Below are 18,158 nucleotides of genomic sequence, written 5' to 3' on the forward strand. Positions count from 1 at the left end.
ACTAGGGCTTTGAGATTTCATTGAAGCTTATAAAGCATGTTGGGATCCTTTGGCTAAAAGGTGGCAGAGAAGTGTTTATAGGTCAAGCTGTCTAGAAAAAAAATTTCTATCTAGGGTGCTTCTCTTTTTGTCCCAAACTGTTTAGTTGCTTTCAGTTCCAAGTGGTTATGGGGATAATGAGATTGTTTGAATCTCTGTCCTTTCCCCTCTGTCCCTTGCCATTAGTTTAAATCTCCTTATCTCTTAAACCACTTGGAATTCGGTGCTTTAAAATTGCGGTAAGCTGGGTGCTGAAATTCCTAGTGGAATAAGGAGATGAAGTTTAAGATTCTAATGCTGTGGCACAGCTTCGCCAATTGTCTGGGGTGGTTGATCGTTATGGGCTTGGTGAATTAAATACAGTATATCAGTTTGTTGAAAGCCACGGCTGTGTCCATTACAGAATGCAGAATAATCTGTCATTGAGGTGTGCAGCAACCACATTAAAGAAAAAAATTAGAAAGTGGGTTATCAAAATCTCCGAATAAAGGACTGGAGTCAGCTCTTATTTTAACATTCTTTTCATAGAAATAAATGATAATAGTTAGACAAGGTAGATGGATTTTCTCCCGCCCGTTTGAGAAGGATTGGTTTCCAGTTTAATATTAAGGCCCTTTGTGCCTTCTCAGCTTCCTGTGCTGTTAATCCTGGGATTTGCTCTGTCTCTTACAAGAGGCTTACGCAGGTTTGGTTTGCGCCTCTTGCCACAAACTACCTTATTTGGGTGCACAAGCAGGTTATCCCGAAACAAGTTTGTCTGGACTTGCCAGCATCTAATGAGAGAGAATAATTCTGTTAGTTTTAGCTGGCACTTGCAGGCCATGGCATGACTTTACATTAACATGTGCTCTGACAAATTCTACAGCTTTTCATAGACAGGTTAGTGTAAGACTTTGAGTGGGTTGTCTGAGTCTCCTCACTGTGCAGAGCGCTGGGAGCAGGGACGAGACTATTATTTCAAAGCCATACCTGACACTTTGGTGTCTTGTCTCTGCCTCAGTTACTTCTAGTGATTCCCTGTCATCTTCTTGTGCTTCATAACTGCCTCTTGTGTGTTCCTAGGCTGTGTTCTTTCCTTGTGGAATACATTTTAATCAGGGGGTGAAAATAAACATCTCCTGGTCAATAACTTGTGGGCAGTGGTTCCAGTCTGTCTTGTTCTGATGTCTGGAGCTGCCTTCTCTTTCCCTTGTTCCCCTCTGTTTCTAAAAAGAAGGTAAATGGACATGGCTATCTCCTTCTTCATTTGGAAATGCAGTAAAAGAGATCACTTAGACAGAGGATGGCTTTTGGGAAGTGACTTTTCTTTGGTTGTAGTTGGGGAGAGGCGCTTTCCTTTGGGAGGGGGTAATTAATTACCAGATGTGCTTGGTGTATCCTGGGAGCACTTCACCAGGATGAAGCACATGGAATTATGGGCTGAACAATGAAATGACTGCCAAGTCACACTCTCTTCAGCACTAAATAAGTCAGCCTAGGCATTTATAGCCTCTGAATTTTTTTCTTGGGTTTGTATCAAAACGTCACCCGGGAGGAAGGACTTTAGACAGGATAATCTTTGTACCTTTGTGCTGGATAATAGTTCTGTTATGAGGTAGAGCGCAGATAACAACTTGCAGCGTTATGTAGAATTAGACCGTGTCTGGTTTATTGATTGTAAAGGAAGCGTTTCCAGAGGATTTGAAAATTCCATTGGCCCCAAGGGAGTAGGGATTTTTCTAAAGAGAATACTAGCAACTCCTGCAGAACCTAAGCTTTAATTAAAGTTAAGTACACTTGATGACTAGGTCTTCTCATGTTCAAGCACTGTCCTGCACTGATTAAAGAAGTGAGCATTGGGTGCTTTCACTGTGCTTGTTTCATTTCTGGAGCCATGCAGATTTCAGCTCCAAAAGCAGTGAGTCAGACCTTAGATATCTGGGTTTCAGGAAATTCACGACATCCCTGTTTATTATGTCTGCTCTGTTTAAACTATATTCTTTTTTGGGACAGGGCTGTACCCATATTTTAACTTACAGCTCCAAGCACATCATCAGCACTCAACTAGTTATATACTAATCTACTAAATGCTCAACATCTTGGCCTCCAATCTCTTACTCCTGGGAGAATTCTGCGCTACTGTGCGTGTGCATATTTAATGAGCCCTGCAGGGTTCTAATTTTTTTGTGCAGAAAAAAGCTTCTGCCAAAATGTTGCTTGCAGTTCCACTTTTACCCGCCAGAGAGCAGTGTGGCGCAAGAACAGCAGTAGCTGCCTTCGCAGCCAGCGCTTGTCAGGCAGGTCAGGAGAGAGAGTGTGTGTGTGTGTGTGTGTGTGTGGGACAGGGGTTGAATAGGAATGGAGGCACAGAGCCATGGCGGGAGGGAGGTGCAGACACACATGGGGACGGGGGAGGGGTACAGGGGCACAGAAGGATGGGGAGTGGCTGGGTGGGGGCACAGACACATGGGGACGGGGGAGGGGTGCAGGGGCACAGAAGGCTGGGGAGTGGCTGGATGGGGGGCACAGACACATGGGGACGGGGGAGGGGCACAGGGGCACAGAAGGATGGGGAGTGGCTGGGTGGGGGCACAGACACATGGGGACGGGGGAGGGGTACAGGGGCACAGAAGGATGGGGAGTGGCTGGCTGGGGGCACAGACACATGGGGACGGGGGAGGGGTGCAGGGGCACAGACGGACGGGGAGTGGCTGGATGGGGGCACAGACACATGGGGATGGGGGGAGGGGTACAGGGGCACAGAAGGCTGGGGAGTGGCTGGGTGGGGGGCACAGACACATGGGGACGGGGGAGGGGTACAGGGGCACAGAAGGCTGGGGAGTGGCTGGGTGGGGGCACAGACACATGGGGACGCGGGAGGGGTGCAGGGGCACAGAAGGATGGGGAGTGGCTGGGTGGGGTCACAGACACATGGGGACGGGGGAGGGGTACAGGGGCACAGAAGACTGGGGAGTGGCTGGGTGGGGGCACAGACACATGGGGACGGGGGAGGGGTACAGGGGCACAGAAGGATGGGGAGTGGCTGGGTGAGGCGACATGGGGGTGGGGCAGATGTGCCTGACTGAATGGGGGAGGCTACAGATCAGCCAGGGTCTGCATGGGGGAAGCTCCCTAACAATCCCTCCCCGTCCCCCAAAAAACCTGTTCCATACTTTTCCCACCCACACCCAACAACCCTCCAAGTTCACACCCAGGCTCCTGCCCAGCAATTTACATCCCTCTCCCACAGCTCCTCTGTTACCCCTGACTGCCTCTGTGCTGCTGCTGGGGGTGTGGGAAATATCCTTCTGTGCTGTAGTTTAAATGAATTCCTACTCCGAGCTCTGTAGTAAGGAGTCTATTTGTCAAAAAAACATTTCCTGAGTCTTTTTTCTGTTGTCTGTGTTGTTAGACACACTTGCTGACAGGTATTTTGAAATAATTGACCAAAAATAATTGAAATCGGTGTGATTATATTGTGTTATTTTGACAAATAAAATATGCAGAATTTTGTAGAACTTTTAATTTTTTGGCGCAGAATTCCACCAGGAGTAAATCCCTGTGATTACTGTGCTAATGCTACTTGCATGTAAACTCCTCGGGCAGGGCTGTCTCTAAGGGGATGTCTACGCTAGAGCTGGAGGTGTAACTTCCAGCCCGAGGAGACTTATCCATGCAACCTCTAATCGAGCCAGCGTGCCAAAAGTAGCAGGGTAGCTGCAGAAGCACACAGCGGAAGGGGCTAGCTGCCCAGAGGATGATCTCATCCACGAGCATTGGCATGTACTCGGGTGACTAGCCTCTCCTGCTGCACATGCTGCCTCAACTACACTGCTATTCCTAGTGTGCTAGCTCAGACAGAACTAGTGTGGCTAGTTTTCACCCCTCCAGCTCAAGTGTAGACATAGACCCTAAGTGTTTGTACAGTGCCTAGCACACCGGGGTCCTGGGTGCTATTGCAATACAATAATAATAATTATTCACCTTGCCTGTGGATGAGACGCAATGAACTTCCATTCATGCCGCCACCTGTCAGCCATAATAAGTGGCAAGCAGGATTCTGTGTAGTAACTTGAAACTAATATTCATGGAATCATACAACCCCATAGGCTAGAAGAGACCGTAAAGGTCATCTAGTCTAACCCATTGCCAACGTGCAGGACTTGTTGTGTCTTAAACCATCCAAGGCAGATGCTCTCCAGCCTCCTTTTGAAACCCTCCAGCGAAGAAGTTTCCACAACCTCCCCAGGCGTCTGTTCCATTGTCCTACTGGTCTTACAGCTAAAAAGTTTTTCCTGATATTTAATCTAAATCTGCTATGCTGGAGTTTGAACCCACTGCCTCTTGTCCTGCCCTCTGTGGCAAAAGAGAACAATTTTCTCCACCTTTCTCATGGCAGCCTTTCAAATATTTGAAGACCATTATCATGTCTTCCCTTAAACTCCTCTTTTCCAAACTAAAGATGCCCAGTTCCTTTAGCCTTTGCTCATGGCTGCATTCCATCCCTTTGATCATCTTTGTCCACTCGCCGCTGGGTCCTTTCCCGTTTCTTCACATCCTTTCTATACAGCGGTCACAGAACGCCAGCTAAGGCTTAATCAGCATCAAGCAGAGTGGTGCTATTACCACCCATAACTTGCATGCGATGCCTCTGTTAATACAACTGTATATGCCTTTTTTTGCAACAGCATTGTATGGCTGATTCATGTTGAGGTTGTGGTCGACAACTCCCAGATCCATCTCAGCAGTGCTGCTGCCAAGCCAGTTATCCCCATTCTGTATTTGCGTGTTTGGTTTTAGTTCCCTAAGTGTATCACCGTACATTTGCCTTTGTTGAATTTCATCTTGCTGTCTATAGCCCAGTTCTCCAATTTATCAAGATCCCTCAGAATTTTAGCTCTAGCCTCCAAAGTGTTGGCAGCTCCCCATAGCTTTGTGTCATCTGCAAATCTGATCAGTCTGCTCTCTAGTCCTACATCCAGGTCATTAATTAATAAAGATGTTAAATAACACCAGACCCAGAACAGATCCCTGTGGAACCCCACTGGAGATCTCCCTCCAATCCCACATTGTTCCATTAATAGTTACTCTTTGTTTAACCAATTATGTACCCACTTAATGATAGTTCCGCTGAGCCCGTATTTCTCCAGTTTACCTATCAGAATGTCATGTGGGACTGTGTCAAAAGCCTGGCTGAAGTCCAGGTATATTATGTCCGCCACATTCCCCCATCCACCAAACCAGTTACCCTGTCAGAGAAGGAAATCAAGCTGATTTGGCATGATTTGTTCTTAGTAGATCCATACTGGCTAGTGACCACCCCTTCATCCTCCAGGTATTTGCAAATTTAATACTGTATATATTGCTCTAGTAGCTTCCCAGGTATCGAGGTCAATCTGACTGGTCTGTACTTCCCCAACCCCTCCTTTTCCCCTTTTTAAAGATGGGCACCATGTTAGCCCTTCTCCAGTATTCTGGGACCTCACCTGTACGTAAGAATGGCCATCCTGGGTCAGACCAACGGTCCATCCAGCCCAGTATTCTGTCTTCCAACAGTGGCCAATGCCTGGTGCTTCAGATGGAATGAACAGAACAGGGAATCAAGTGATCCATCCCCTGTCGCCGTCCCTGCCCAGCCTGGCTAATAGCCATTGATGGACCTGTCCTCCATGAACTTATCTAGTTCTCTTTTGAACCCTGTTAGAGTCTTGGCCTTCCCAACATCCCCTGGCAAGGAGTTCCACGGGTTGACCGTGTGTTGTGTGAAAAAATACTTCCTTTCATTTGTTTTAAACCTGCTGCCTATTCATTTCATTGGGTGACCTCTAGTTCTTGTGTTTATGGGAAGGAGTAAATAATAATAATAATTAATAATAATTCATTAATGGGTTGGGGTATAGGGGGTGAGTGCTCCGGCTGGGGTGGTGGGGCCAGGGATGAGGGGCTCAGGGCTGGGGCAGAGTGTTGTGTTATCAGATTTGCCTGTTACTTTGGGGTGTGCTCCTTTATTAGGGTTACTCTGCTGGGTGTGTGTGTGTGTTCTGTAATTCTATCAATGTGCTGCTTGTGTCGCTTGTGTTCTCATACGGAGCTCTACTTCTCCCTTCTGCAAGTCCCTTCCCAGTGGAGCGATCCTGCAGGACCTAGGCTCCCCAGGGCTGGGTTCCTCCAGCCCCAGAATCAGACAAACACACACGCATTAACAGAGCACGTCTGAGAGGACCAGGTTAATCGGCATCCCAAGCTGACCTCTCATATGTCCCTGGACTCAGCAGGCTGGGTCGAGCACTTCCAAGCTGCCACCCCAGGTTCAGCACATCCTTAGCTCTGCTTTCATGTTACAGTTGTTCTGGTAGTAACCCACCTGATGAGCAAACCCCACCAGATGTTTGGGCGCTGCAGGGATCTTTGCTTAGGTACGAGGAGTGTTGCTGCAGAGCGAATGAGGAAGCCAAAAAACACCCGTGCGGGGGGTGGGGGTGGGGGGGAGCACGGCAGCAGGGAGGGAGAGAGAGAAGCAACCAGCTTAACTGTGACAGTTATTTATTGCCAGGTAATAACCAGACAAGGGGAGCCAAACAAACAATATTAAATGTAACTTAAATTTGATTATAAAAGTCAGGTTTAGAAACCTATAACTGATCCCACAGGTCAGGGCCAGAAGGCTACACGCTGGGTTCTCACCGCTCCGTGAAGCTTGAACCGGTCAGTCTTCCCAAACGCTGGTGGTAGCTGAGGGTCCAGAGTGCTGGCGACAGGCAGAGCCCCCAGCACGATCGGTCAGGAGAAGATGAAGTCCCAGTGGCACTGATGCAGATTTTGGATCCAGGCATCAGAGCACTTACTTGAGCATGGGTAGGGGTTTTTGTAGGGAAAGAGCGATGGTTCAAGGGAGAACACTAGATCTGTTCGTGGATAAACTGATGGCTCAGGGGAGGATTCCACAGTTGTTTTGTGCAGGCTAGACAATAGGAACTGATCATTCCTGGCTATGCTCAGTGTTCCTCCCAGGGAGCTCGCAGTGCAATTAGGCAGCTTCAGTATTTTGGATACCAGTCAAGGATTTATTACTAGAATTGGTCTGATAACTGCTGAGCTGGGTGTGTGCAGGCCTGGGCTCGTTAACAGCTGGAGCAGAGATCTCCATCATGCACTGCTTCCCTGCTTTTCTGGTCCCAGAGTTCAGTGCGGTTCTTGCCTTGGAATCTCTGTTCTCCATTCTGTATGCTAATGGAGATGCCTCCTTATCGCATCTCCGATGCAAATGAGGCTAGGGGAGTTTCCTTAATCCTGTCACCCTTATCCCAGGGGTTTAGGTGCGTCTCCCACTGCTTTCTCATTGCTTTTTGTAAGACTTTCTTCTGATTGGCTTTGGTTCAAGCAGGGAGCGGGGGAGGCTGGATACTGCACCCTGGTTCCCCAAGAACACAGAGCTGATAGGTAACAGTTGGTTGCAGGAGATGAGGGCTCTGGCTGGGGCAGGGGATGCAGGGCTCAAGTGTGGGGCAGAGGGTTGGGTGCAGGGGTGTGAGGGCTCAGGGGTGGGATTGAGGATGAGATGTTTGGGGTGCAGGAAGGTGCTCTGAGGCTCAGGTGGGGAGAGAGGACTCCCCTCCTCCACCCCCCCAGTTCTCTCTCACCCCACAGCAGCACCTGGGCTGTGGGGGAGAGGTGCTTCTCCCTGCTGGGGAGCTCTGGGGCTGCAGGATAGGTCCCCCTTCCCCAGCCCCAGCCAGTCCAGGCTGTGGGAGGGCTGCCCCAGCCATGCCTGGGGCTGGGCCACGCCGCCCTGATTGTGGCTAGGGCCAGGTCACTCCAGGGTCAGGCCAGGCTGCGCTGCCCCAGCTGTGTCTGGGTCGAGGCTGCTCCGGGGTCAGACTGTGCCATGCCGCCCTATCCACGTCTGGGTCCGGGCTACTCCGGGGTCGGGCTGCACCACGTCGCCCTGTCCACAGCAGGTCCCTGGGCAGGTTCCCTGAGTGCATGCACGGCACTAACTAGGCTGCTGCGCAGCCACACAGCTTATAGGGAACTTAAGGAATATGATATTTTCTCTCTTATTATCTATTATCTGTATACCCTTTCTTAATGATTCCCAACGTTCTGTTTGCTTTTTTGCCTGCCGCTGCACATTGAGTGGGTGTTTTCGGAGAACTATCCACAGTGACTCCAAGATCTTTCCCGAGTGATAACAGCTAATTTGGACCCATCATTTTCTATGTCTAGTTGGGATTGTTTTCCAATGTGCATCACTTTGCATTTATCAACATTGAACGTCATCTGCCATTTTCTTGCCCAGGCACCCAGTTTCGAGAGATCTTTTTGTAGCTCTTTGCAGTCTGCTTGGGATTTAGCTATCTTGAGTAGTTTTGTATCATCTGCAAATTTTGCCACCTCGTTGTTTACCCCTTTTTCCAGATCACTGTTGAATAGGACTGGTCCCAGAACAGACCCCTGGGGGACACCACTATTTACCTCTCTCCATTCTGAAATCTGACCATTTATTCCTAACTTTTGTTTCTTATCTTTTAACCAGTTACCAACCCATGAGAGGACCTTCCCTCTTATCCCCTGACAGCTTACTTTTCTTAAGAACCTTTGTGAAAGGCTTTCTGGAAATCTAAGTGCACCATATCCACTGGATCCCCCTTGTCCACATGCTTGTTGGCCCCTTCAAAGAATTCTAGTAGATTGGTGAGGCATGATTTTCCGTTTACAAAAACCATGTTGATTCTTCCCCAACAAATCATGTTCATGTGTGTGTCTGATAATTCTGTTCTTTACTGTAGTTTGAACCAATCTACCCGGTACTGAAGTGTACTGGTACTGTCATCCATGAGTTTGCAAATATTACTGCCAGTGGCTTCAAGATTTCTTCAGCTAATTCCTTCAGCACCTTGGGGTGGATAACTTCAGGCCCTGCTGACTTGATTTCTTTCAGATTAGTCAGAAGAAATCTCTGACGTCATCTTTATTTATTCTGATCTGCATCCCTTCCTTTTTATTGTCTATGCCGCTAGTCGTCTGGTCCCATGTTATTTTTCACATTATATTCATGGGGTTATTTTGCAAAGGTGTCTCTAGGGACTGGAGAGGTTGATGTTTTAAATATAAATTCAGTGGTCAGACTTTTCCTGAAATATGACAACTTCTGGGCAGGAGTTCCATGAGCGTGGAGATTGCAGTATTTCCAGCAAAGGTGCCAGAGTGCGCGTCAGATTTTCCCATTATCTTTAAAATGTTAATGTTTCCCTGCTCTATAGGCAAGTATGACATCTTTCTCGTGTATGACATACTGTGACTTATCTGACACGCAGCACTTTGAGAACCCCAGAACCAGGGGATACTTGAGCCCTTTGAGATAATTTGATATTGTGTCTAGTCAGTATGTTTGGCTTTCTGGGAGACCTGCTGGAGCATTCATTTAACCATATTTCTCTTCCTCTCCTTCACAGTACAGTGCAGTGGACAGCAATCCTCTCTCTCTCTACGTTATGCACCCATTCTGGAATACTATCGTGAAGGTGAGAATTCCTGTTGGTCATGTGGTTCTGTGCTGGAAGTGGAAGTGCCAATTTTCGGTCATGGCATAATCTCTTAGACAGGACTGCCTTTTGGTTAAAACACTGCTTTGTTAATTCCCATGACAAATGCCAAACTTCGTCCTTCAAGAAGGACAATAACTGGGGGTGCGATCGCATAACCAACTTAAAATTTTATGCTGCAGAATCATAAATGTCAAAAGCCTCTATCACTATCTAACACCAATAAGTCATAACCTCCTCTCTGATGTAGTTAAAAGCAATGTGTAGTGCCTATTGAGTGCGCTAATGTGATTCTTTGTGTGTATTTTTGTTGCTTTCCCATAGATTTTCCCTACCTGGTTGGCTCCAAATCTGATAACATTTTCTGGCTTCCTGTTGCTTGTCTTCAACTTCTTCCTCATGGCATACTTTGATCCTGATTTTTATGCTTCCGGTAAGACCGCTTTTTTTAGTGTACATTTTAGAGCATGTGAGTAATAAGATCTGATACTCATCTCTTCCTATACCATAGTTTTGCAATGTCATGTGCTGACTGATACGGCTTATCTACCGCTCTGGAGTGTTCTTTGGTTTTGAAATATCAATGTGGCAAGACGAGTCAAGGGCAGAAATCGCTGGGTGATACTGTACTAATGCAGCCAAAATGTGACTCATTCCTTCCAGTTGTTTTGTGAGGGGGAATAGCCAACGTTTAAAAAAACCCAAGCAAACAAAAAACCCCAAACCTCAAAATTTAAGAGTTCTTTGTACCTTTTAAAGCCAAGCTGACTTCGACACACACACGCTCAAAAAAAAAAATAAAACAACCCAAACAAACCCATTATGCTACTTATAGCCTTGAGGAAGAACAAATAATACATCTGGGTGCCAATAACAGATGATGTAACCTGTCTTGCTGATAAAATACCAATTTTAGGTTACTGCCCTGCTTGTCTTTGTCCAGTTCCTTTATTTTTACAGTGCTGTGTGTGAACCTGTGCTATATAACTAATCGTGTTCCGTAAAAAGGTAAAATTTGCAACTGGTACCTGTTTTTTGTTGGATTTCGAGTAATCTCAATTGGATTTAAATACACCCAAACACTACATGCTACATGTGTGTACCTTTATCTCCCTCTTCTGATGGATGACAGTTCAGTCTTTTCACAGTCTGTTAGTCCTCCTTGTCATCATGATAAAGGATGGGCAAGCAGCCTTTGTATCTGGGATAGCAAATTTATATGGCAGTCTTGCGAGGCTGTTTTGACATTAAGGGCTCATCTGCACTGAAAACTTACATCGCCATAGCTACATCTCTTGTGGCTGTGAAAAATCCACACCTCTGGAGAGGCAGAGCTATTCTGATTTAACCTCTAATGTAGAAGGGCCAGGCTGATGGAAGGAAGAATTCTTCCCTTGGCCTAGCTACCGCCTCTGCAGGAGGTGATTAACTGCAGCGAGAGGAGAACACTCTCCCATTGTAGTATTGAGCATTTACACTGGAGTGCTGAGGTGGCACCGCTGCTGCGCTCTTATGTGTAGACATACCCGACGTTTCTTTTGTCGGCATTTGTTCGAGAGAATCTAAAATGATTTGCTTTCCAGAAGTCTTTGTAGTGTACTGCATAATCTCTACGGCGGGGCGTGCCTGCGTCTGTTTGGCTCTTCCTAAACAGCCGACTAAATGTTTGATGGGACAGAAGGCGTAAGAAAGGAATAAGAAGGTCTTGTAAACAAAAAAGAGAGGAAGAAGTTTGGCCTTTTATTAGTTGCCCGAGCACCTTTGTCTTGTCATAGATCTGGGCGTTGGATCTAAAGCTGTGCAAATAACTAGGCTTAACAAATTGGGTTCTTCTGGGCACTTCTGTAACTTTAATAGTGTTGGAAGTCACAGATCTGAAGGCTGAGAATCTCCCCTTTGAAGGATGTGCAATCTCCCTTGAAGTGTTTGTCTTCCTATCCTCCAACTACCTCATTCTCCATTGCCCTGCACCTGGCTTAAAGTAAGTGTCAAATGCTACTATTTTGATTTGGTGGCAGTGTTTTGCATCCACATTGTACTAGTGTAAATGACTAGACATGTGCAGGGTAAGAGAATTGGACCCTGAATTAATACTGAACATTACTCTTCTGAGGTCTAATTTGTGTGCCCAGTTACATATAACCCCTTCTCATGGCTAATCTCTTGTAAAGAACAAAATGTGATGTCTCTTATTGATGACAGCAAATGTAATGTCTCTTCAGATTTTGTGTGTTACATGTCAGCTAGCTAGGATCTTGTTGAAAAAAAATAGCTGTAATGGGTCAATCATCAAAACCCAGCTGGAGATCTGAGAAGCGCAAGTGAAGCTGCAATTATTAGCAACTGAGGGAGTTCTGTGCACTTTGTTCCTTGGCAAATTGGCAAATTTCACTAGCAAGAATACTTCTCTGTGCTGTAGTAATCCTACACTGCATTAGGATGTAGCTATGAATTAAAAATGAATAACTTTTTAGCTGCAGGAGCAATTCCCTGTATCAACATTTGTCCAATTGCAGGTTCATGTTGGCTTCTTATGAGGGGAAGATACATTGTGGTGTCCTCCACCTAGGGGAGTTAGTTATATCAAGCTGCTGACAGCTCAAAAGGGCTTGGGGGACAAAGGGCTGAACTAGCCTTTCATCTTAAAGACGTGCAAATTTTGGTGTGGTTTGCAAGTGAAATGAGCTCAGGGATCTCATCCCACCCCACAGAATTCTATTAAAATTTATTATTCTGTCCCCAGTAGGGAGTCAGCTGAATTTCAGAAAGGTCTGGTACTTCTCTAACACTGGATTGCTAGGAGGAGGTGGTGCCACACCATGGTACCTTTGGCATGTTGTGCATCTTTCCTCTTCCCAATGGATAGTTGTGACCGTAGGGAATAGAAGGTCTGCTTCCTTCTGGTCCATTCTTCCAGCACTACCCTCGCTGCTCCCCTTTGTCTAATGGATTTTCGTACCAGACCTTCCTGCTTCTGTCATTGCAGTTCCTTTTCTCCCTCAGACACTGAAGTCGTGAAATGTGGCAGGCAGCAGGTTTGAGAGACTCCTTGTCTTGTTCCTCGGTCTTATGATCTGTTTTTCATAGTACCTGCGAGTCGTACAATCAGATGGAGAAGCCCCATCAGATCATCCAGTCCTTCTCCCTGCCAGAGCAGGCTTGTCCTCTGCAGGATGTTCTCAAAGTGTTCAGGCCTAAAGTTCCAAAGGATGGGGCTTGCATCATCTCACTTGAGAAACTAGTGTATTACCTGGGCGTGATTTTTATGACTGGTCTTGTGCCCTGTGCTGTGAGACAGGCAGAACACCCCACAATCCAACCCTCTGGTCTGTAAGAGCAGTAGAAGTAGGTCAGCATGCGAACCCACAAGGGGAAAGGTTTTTTGAGTTCCAAAGCTTCGGTCTCTGATATATTTTCAGGATTTCATCAACTGCCATGAACCCATGAGGGAGGGAAGACTGCTTTGAAGTTTCAAGCAATGTGCATATGGCAAGACATGGTCTATTGTAGACGATCAGATACACTGTCTCTTCTGCCTGGGCATCAGACCTGCTAATGCTCTCAGCATATGTCCTTCCTGAATGGATTGTTCTTTTAAATTACTCCAGGTTTGTCAGAGGCCAGATTGTAGGGAAGGGCTTGTAAGTCAACCCCTGGATCATGTTGTTGAACGTCTCTGAACAGCTTTTCACCTTTATGTCTGTTTGGTAAGGCAGAGCCTATAACTGATTTGCCACTGTCAACAAACTGTGCCTCTTAAAACAAACAAACAAACACGCTCAGCAAAAGAGCCGCCAGAATCAGGTCTCTAAGACCAGCGTGTATAAGTCCACCTCTAGTTTTTTAGAAACCAATTAGTCATTTTATTAAAGTCCATTCTTGACAGAATCGGTGTCATTTCCAAAATATCATTGGAGAAAAAATGGAAAGAACACTTATGACTAATGGCTTTGTATTGCAATTCCCATAAAACAGATATTTGATCTGCAGTGTTTTTTCTCATATGCAGTAATAGGATGTTTAAATTGGAGAAAAATATCATCTGTCAAGTTCGCTATCCACGTTAATATCCTGCTGAAATGAACGTTTAAATGTGGCACATTATAACTTATTCCTGTATCTAATATTTGGCTCCAGTCAAATGGTATTTCCAGGTGTTCGGCCAAATACTAATAATACTTGGTACTTATAGATTGCTTTACATATTCAGAATACTTCTTGGATATTAATCACCAGATTACAGGGACAATGAGAGACAGTGGTTAGTGCACAGATGGTATCTGAGACTACCACAATTCTCCTACCACAATTCTCCTCCTCCCGTGTAATGGGAGTGAGATGTGAGAACAGTTAATGCATGTTATCCTTTTAATGGCTTCAGCTATAGGTAAGTATCCTACCCATGTTACAGATGGGAAAACCGAGGCTCAGACTAAGTGACTTGCCCAAGGTAACACAATGAGTAAATGATCAAGCAGAGATTAGGACTCTCTGGAGTGTCTGGCGCCCAGTACCACGATCAGTTCCTTGGCCCACACTACCCCCTGACATTACAATTAGTTGCTGCTTACACCAAAATAAAATGCTACATGCTGTAGTTTGAAGGTTGCTTAAGGACAAAGTAGCCGTGTGGGGTCTGTGGCCTAGAAAAGCAGATGCTGTGGGTCAGGATTGAGATGCATTAGCTGAGTTAGAACCTTTTCTGACCTGAATGGTAAATTCAGAGCTGTTCTATCTGTTCTGGATCCAGTGTGCTGTTACCATCTCACGATAAAGTTGTGTTGCTTAAGAATTCTGGGGGCCACTTCACATTACCTTGTGTTGCTCTGGGATTTTGAAGGGTCCCAGAATCCATATCTAGCCGCACTATTGAATCACAGAGGTAGCAGGGCCGTAGCTTATTATTCAGGAAGTGGTACATTGCTGCAGACAGAAGAATCAAGTCGCTGGGGAAGGTGGTGTGGGTACCCCTACAACCTTATCTCAGATTTCATCTCTCCTGTCCTTGGCCAGAAACCATGCCCTGCAGGTAGAAGGCTGGTTGCCACATCAGCTGTCTGCCTAGCACACGTATAAAGCTAATACCAGCCTGAGTTGGTGGTGTCGGTCAGGATTTAGGTGCACTGGCAGAATGTGCTGTATATGAGAAACTTACACTGAGCTTGCTTCTAACTCTGGGTTTTCATCAGTGGCCCGGTGGAGGTTGGGAATCTCTTGAGGTCTAAATCACCAAAGGGTAAAATTCTGGCCCTATTGAAAGCAATGGCAAAACTTCCATTGACTTTTTCTTACCAAGAATGTTTAGGGGAAATGGGCACATCCTAGCTGGGCACGGTGTGGAAGAATGTTGTCCCTGCTCTAGCTGCGGACTCTGGAGAGCATTGTGCTCCCTGTGGAGTAAGGTTCCATGTTGCAGGCTTGACTAACTGCTTAACAAGTTCTTGGAGATGAATGACCATAACTGCAACTGCTGGATTGTCTTACTGCCTAGAAAGTATGTCTGTCTGGTGTCCCCGGTTTGGGGTGGGGAGACAGGATATACTTCAAGTGTAATCTCTGTTCATCCAGCAGTTAAACTGTTTACAGGAAGCAGACTTTAAAATGCTCTGCTATGGTACCCCTAGAAAAAGTGTCAGGCATGTTTGGGCTGTGACTCATGGGGTAAGGTTAAGGTTTTGTAATGGGTATTTTTAGTAAAAGTCATGGACAGGTTGCAGGCAGTAAACAAAAATTCATGGAAGTCCGTGACCTGTCCCCGGCTTTCACTAAATACCGGGAAAGGGGGTTCTATCGGGAACGCCAGCTGCTGCTCCAGCCCTGCTACTGCTCCTGCAGAAAGGACTGACTGCTGCTGCTCCAGCCCGGCACCCGGGGGGCTGCTCTGGTGGGGGCTGAAGCCAAAGAAGTCATGGAGTTCCATTAAAGTCACAGAATCGGACAAAATCCTATCCTTACTCAAGGGGCTTTGAAAAGTCCTTACTGGTCCTCCACCATCATTTTGGCTGGGGAAAAGATAAAGTGAAAGTAAGGAAAAGTGTGCCTTGGTGTGGAGGATATGGAGTCATTGACAGACAATATATATATGTAAGAACGGCCTACCTTCTTTAGTTCCTAGATGTATACGTTTATACTTAACCGTATTGTAAATGTATACATCTAGGAGCAAGGAGTGCAGGCCATACTTACAGGATGGGAGACTCCATCCTGGGAAGCAGTGATTCTGAACAAATATTGGGGGGGGTGGATAATCAACTGAACATGAGCTCCCAGTGTGACACTGTGGCCAAAAGACCCTGGGATGCAGAAACAGGAATCTTGAGTTACAGCAGAGAGGTTGTTTTAGCTCTGTATTTGGCACTGGTGTGACTGCTACTGGAATCCTGTGTGCAGCTCTGGTATCCTCAGTTCAAGAAGGATGTTGATTGATTAAAGAGAGTTCAGAGAAGAGCCATGAGAATGATTAAAGGACTGGAAAAGCTGCCTTGTAATGATAAACGCAAGGAGTTCAATCTATTTGACAAAGAGAAATTTAAGGGGCAACTTGATTACAGTCTATATGAGTATCTACATGGGGAACAAATATTTTAATAATCGGCTCTTCAGTCTAGCAGAGAAACATCTAACATGATCCAGTATTAGAGGGGTAGCCGTGTTAGTCTGGTTCTGTAGAAGCAGCAAAGAATCCTGTGGCACCTTATAGACTAACAGACGTTTTGCAGCATGAGCTTTCGTGGGTGAATACCCACTTCTTCGGATGCAAGACTTGCATCTGAAGAAGTGGGTATTCACCCACGAAAGCTCATGCTGCAAAACGTCTGTTAGTCTATAGGGTGCCACAGGATTCTTTGCTGCTTCTACAGAACCAGACTAACACGGCTACCCCTCTGATACTTGACACCATGCAAGGCACTGCATTTAGCCGTATGGAGTGGAAATCCATCAACCTCATGAAGAAGCTAACATGATCCAGTGACTGGAAGTTGAAGCTCAGTAAATTCAGACTGGAAATAAGGCCTAAACTCTTAATAGCGAGAGTAATTAACCATTAGAACAGTTTACCAAGAGCTGTGGTGAATTCTCACTGGCAATTTTTAAGTCAAGATTGGATCTTTTTCTAAAAGCTCTGCTCTAGGAATTATCTTGGGGCAGGTCTCTGGCCTGTGTTATGCAGGGAGGTCAGACTAGATGACCACAATGCTCCCTTCTGGCCTTGGAATCTATGGATCTGTGCATCCCCACTGCTTTCACACAGTCCCTTCTCAGAATAGACTCACGCTTTGCAGATGTTTGATACTCATTTTTGGCATCAGTGAGTAAGCAGCTGGGAACTTCTATCTTTGCCCACCTCTGTTTCCATGACAGCAAAGCATCCTCACTTTCAGTGACAGGATCGTGATTACATGGCACGCGGCTCATGGACTCACCCTCTCCTGGCATCGTTCTCTTAACTCCTGTGACTGCAACCTGCCACAAAATAAATACATTAAAAACTAAAGCTCCCCCATGTGGAGACAGAATTTCATCTTGCCCACAGCACAAAGATCTGGAACTCTTGCTCTCTCTGTCCTCCAGAAGGGCGAATGTGGTGGGGTGCAGAGGGCAACAAAGCCATCCTAGCAGTGAAATCCAGGATCGTGGTTGTACCGTAACTAGGTACTTCAACTTTCATCCCAGGAAATGCAGATCCATGTAATTACAGTCTAGAATTTATCCTGTGCTCTAAACTCTTAAAATAGCTCATGAGTAAAAATTTCAAAAGTGCCTAAGTTCCATTGAAAATGTTGTTGCATGTTTTAGGGTATGGGGAAAGGAGGCATATGCACTATCTGAGTGTGTGAAACTTGAGTGTGTGCCCAGATCTTTGACAAATTCAGCAAAAAGTGTGATCTTCATGATCTACTGGATGCCTTGCAGAAAAGCGTAAGATAATGCTGGTAGGAACTGAGCAAGTGAAGGCTGATTTGATGCATCTCCTTTCGGTGGTACAAGCACACTGAGAGACTTTAAAGGAGTGAGATGACCCACAGATTTGGACAGAACCTTGTTCCAATTAATTGCTAAAACAATTCTTGTTGAAAGCATCTCTTGTATCAAAGCATAACCTGCTGGTGTGTGTGTGTGTGTGTGTACTCAACTCTCCAATCTTCTTTGCAATCTCGACAGCACCTGATCATGAGCATGTTCCAAATCGAGTGTGGGTCATGGTGGGTCTCCTCAACTTCGTGGCATATACACTTGGTAAGACTTGAGATTCTTATGATGTGTTATGGATTTCTAATGTGCCTATCATCATAATGACTTTAATTAGTCAAGTGAACTGTTGTCATAGTTCCGTGTTTCCCAACCCTTCCCCTCAGCCCCCGCTCCTAGAAACAAAACTCTGATTCTGGGTAATTCTTCGGTTCCCTGCCACCCCTTGCTCTGTTGAGTGACACATCACTGGCTGAGATGCCTCTGGAAACTGCCACTGTTTTGTTTTACCCACTTGTTCCAGGGAGGAACATAAAAGTAGATGTCTCTTCCTATCAGAACTGACTTTATGGGGTTACTGGTGAAATATTGAAAGAAGATTTCTGTTAAATATTTAACATAGAC

The 18,158-nt window shown here is 45.9% G+C and overlaps 1 protein-coding gene across 1 annotated transcript in view; it reads left to right on the forward strand.

Moving 5' to 3' along the window:
• Window positions 1-18,158, forward strand: part of LOC123366766 (ethanolaminephosphotransferase 1-like) — a 56,580-nt gene that overhangs the window by 25,578 nt on the left and 12,844 nt on the right. The window contains exons 2-4 of the mRNA XM_045010466.1: window positions 9,474-9,542; window positions 9,888-9,996; window positions 17,727-17,801. Coding sequence (XP_044866401.1) covers window positions 9,474-9,542; window positions 9,888-9,996; window positions 17,727-17,801 — 253 coding nt within the window. The remainder of the gene's footprint in view (window positions 1-9,473; window positions 9,543-9,887; window positions 9,997-17,726; window positions 17,802-18,158) is intronic.

The sequence above is a fragment of the Mauremys mutica genome, chromosome 3 (genome assembly GCF_020497125.1).
Source record: "Mauremys mutica isolate MM-2020 ecotype Southern chromosome 3, ASM2049712v1, whole genome shotgun sequence".
Lineage (NCBI taxonomy): Eukaryota > Metazoa > Chordata > Testudines > Geoemydidae > Mauremys > Mauremys mutica.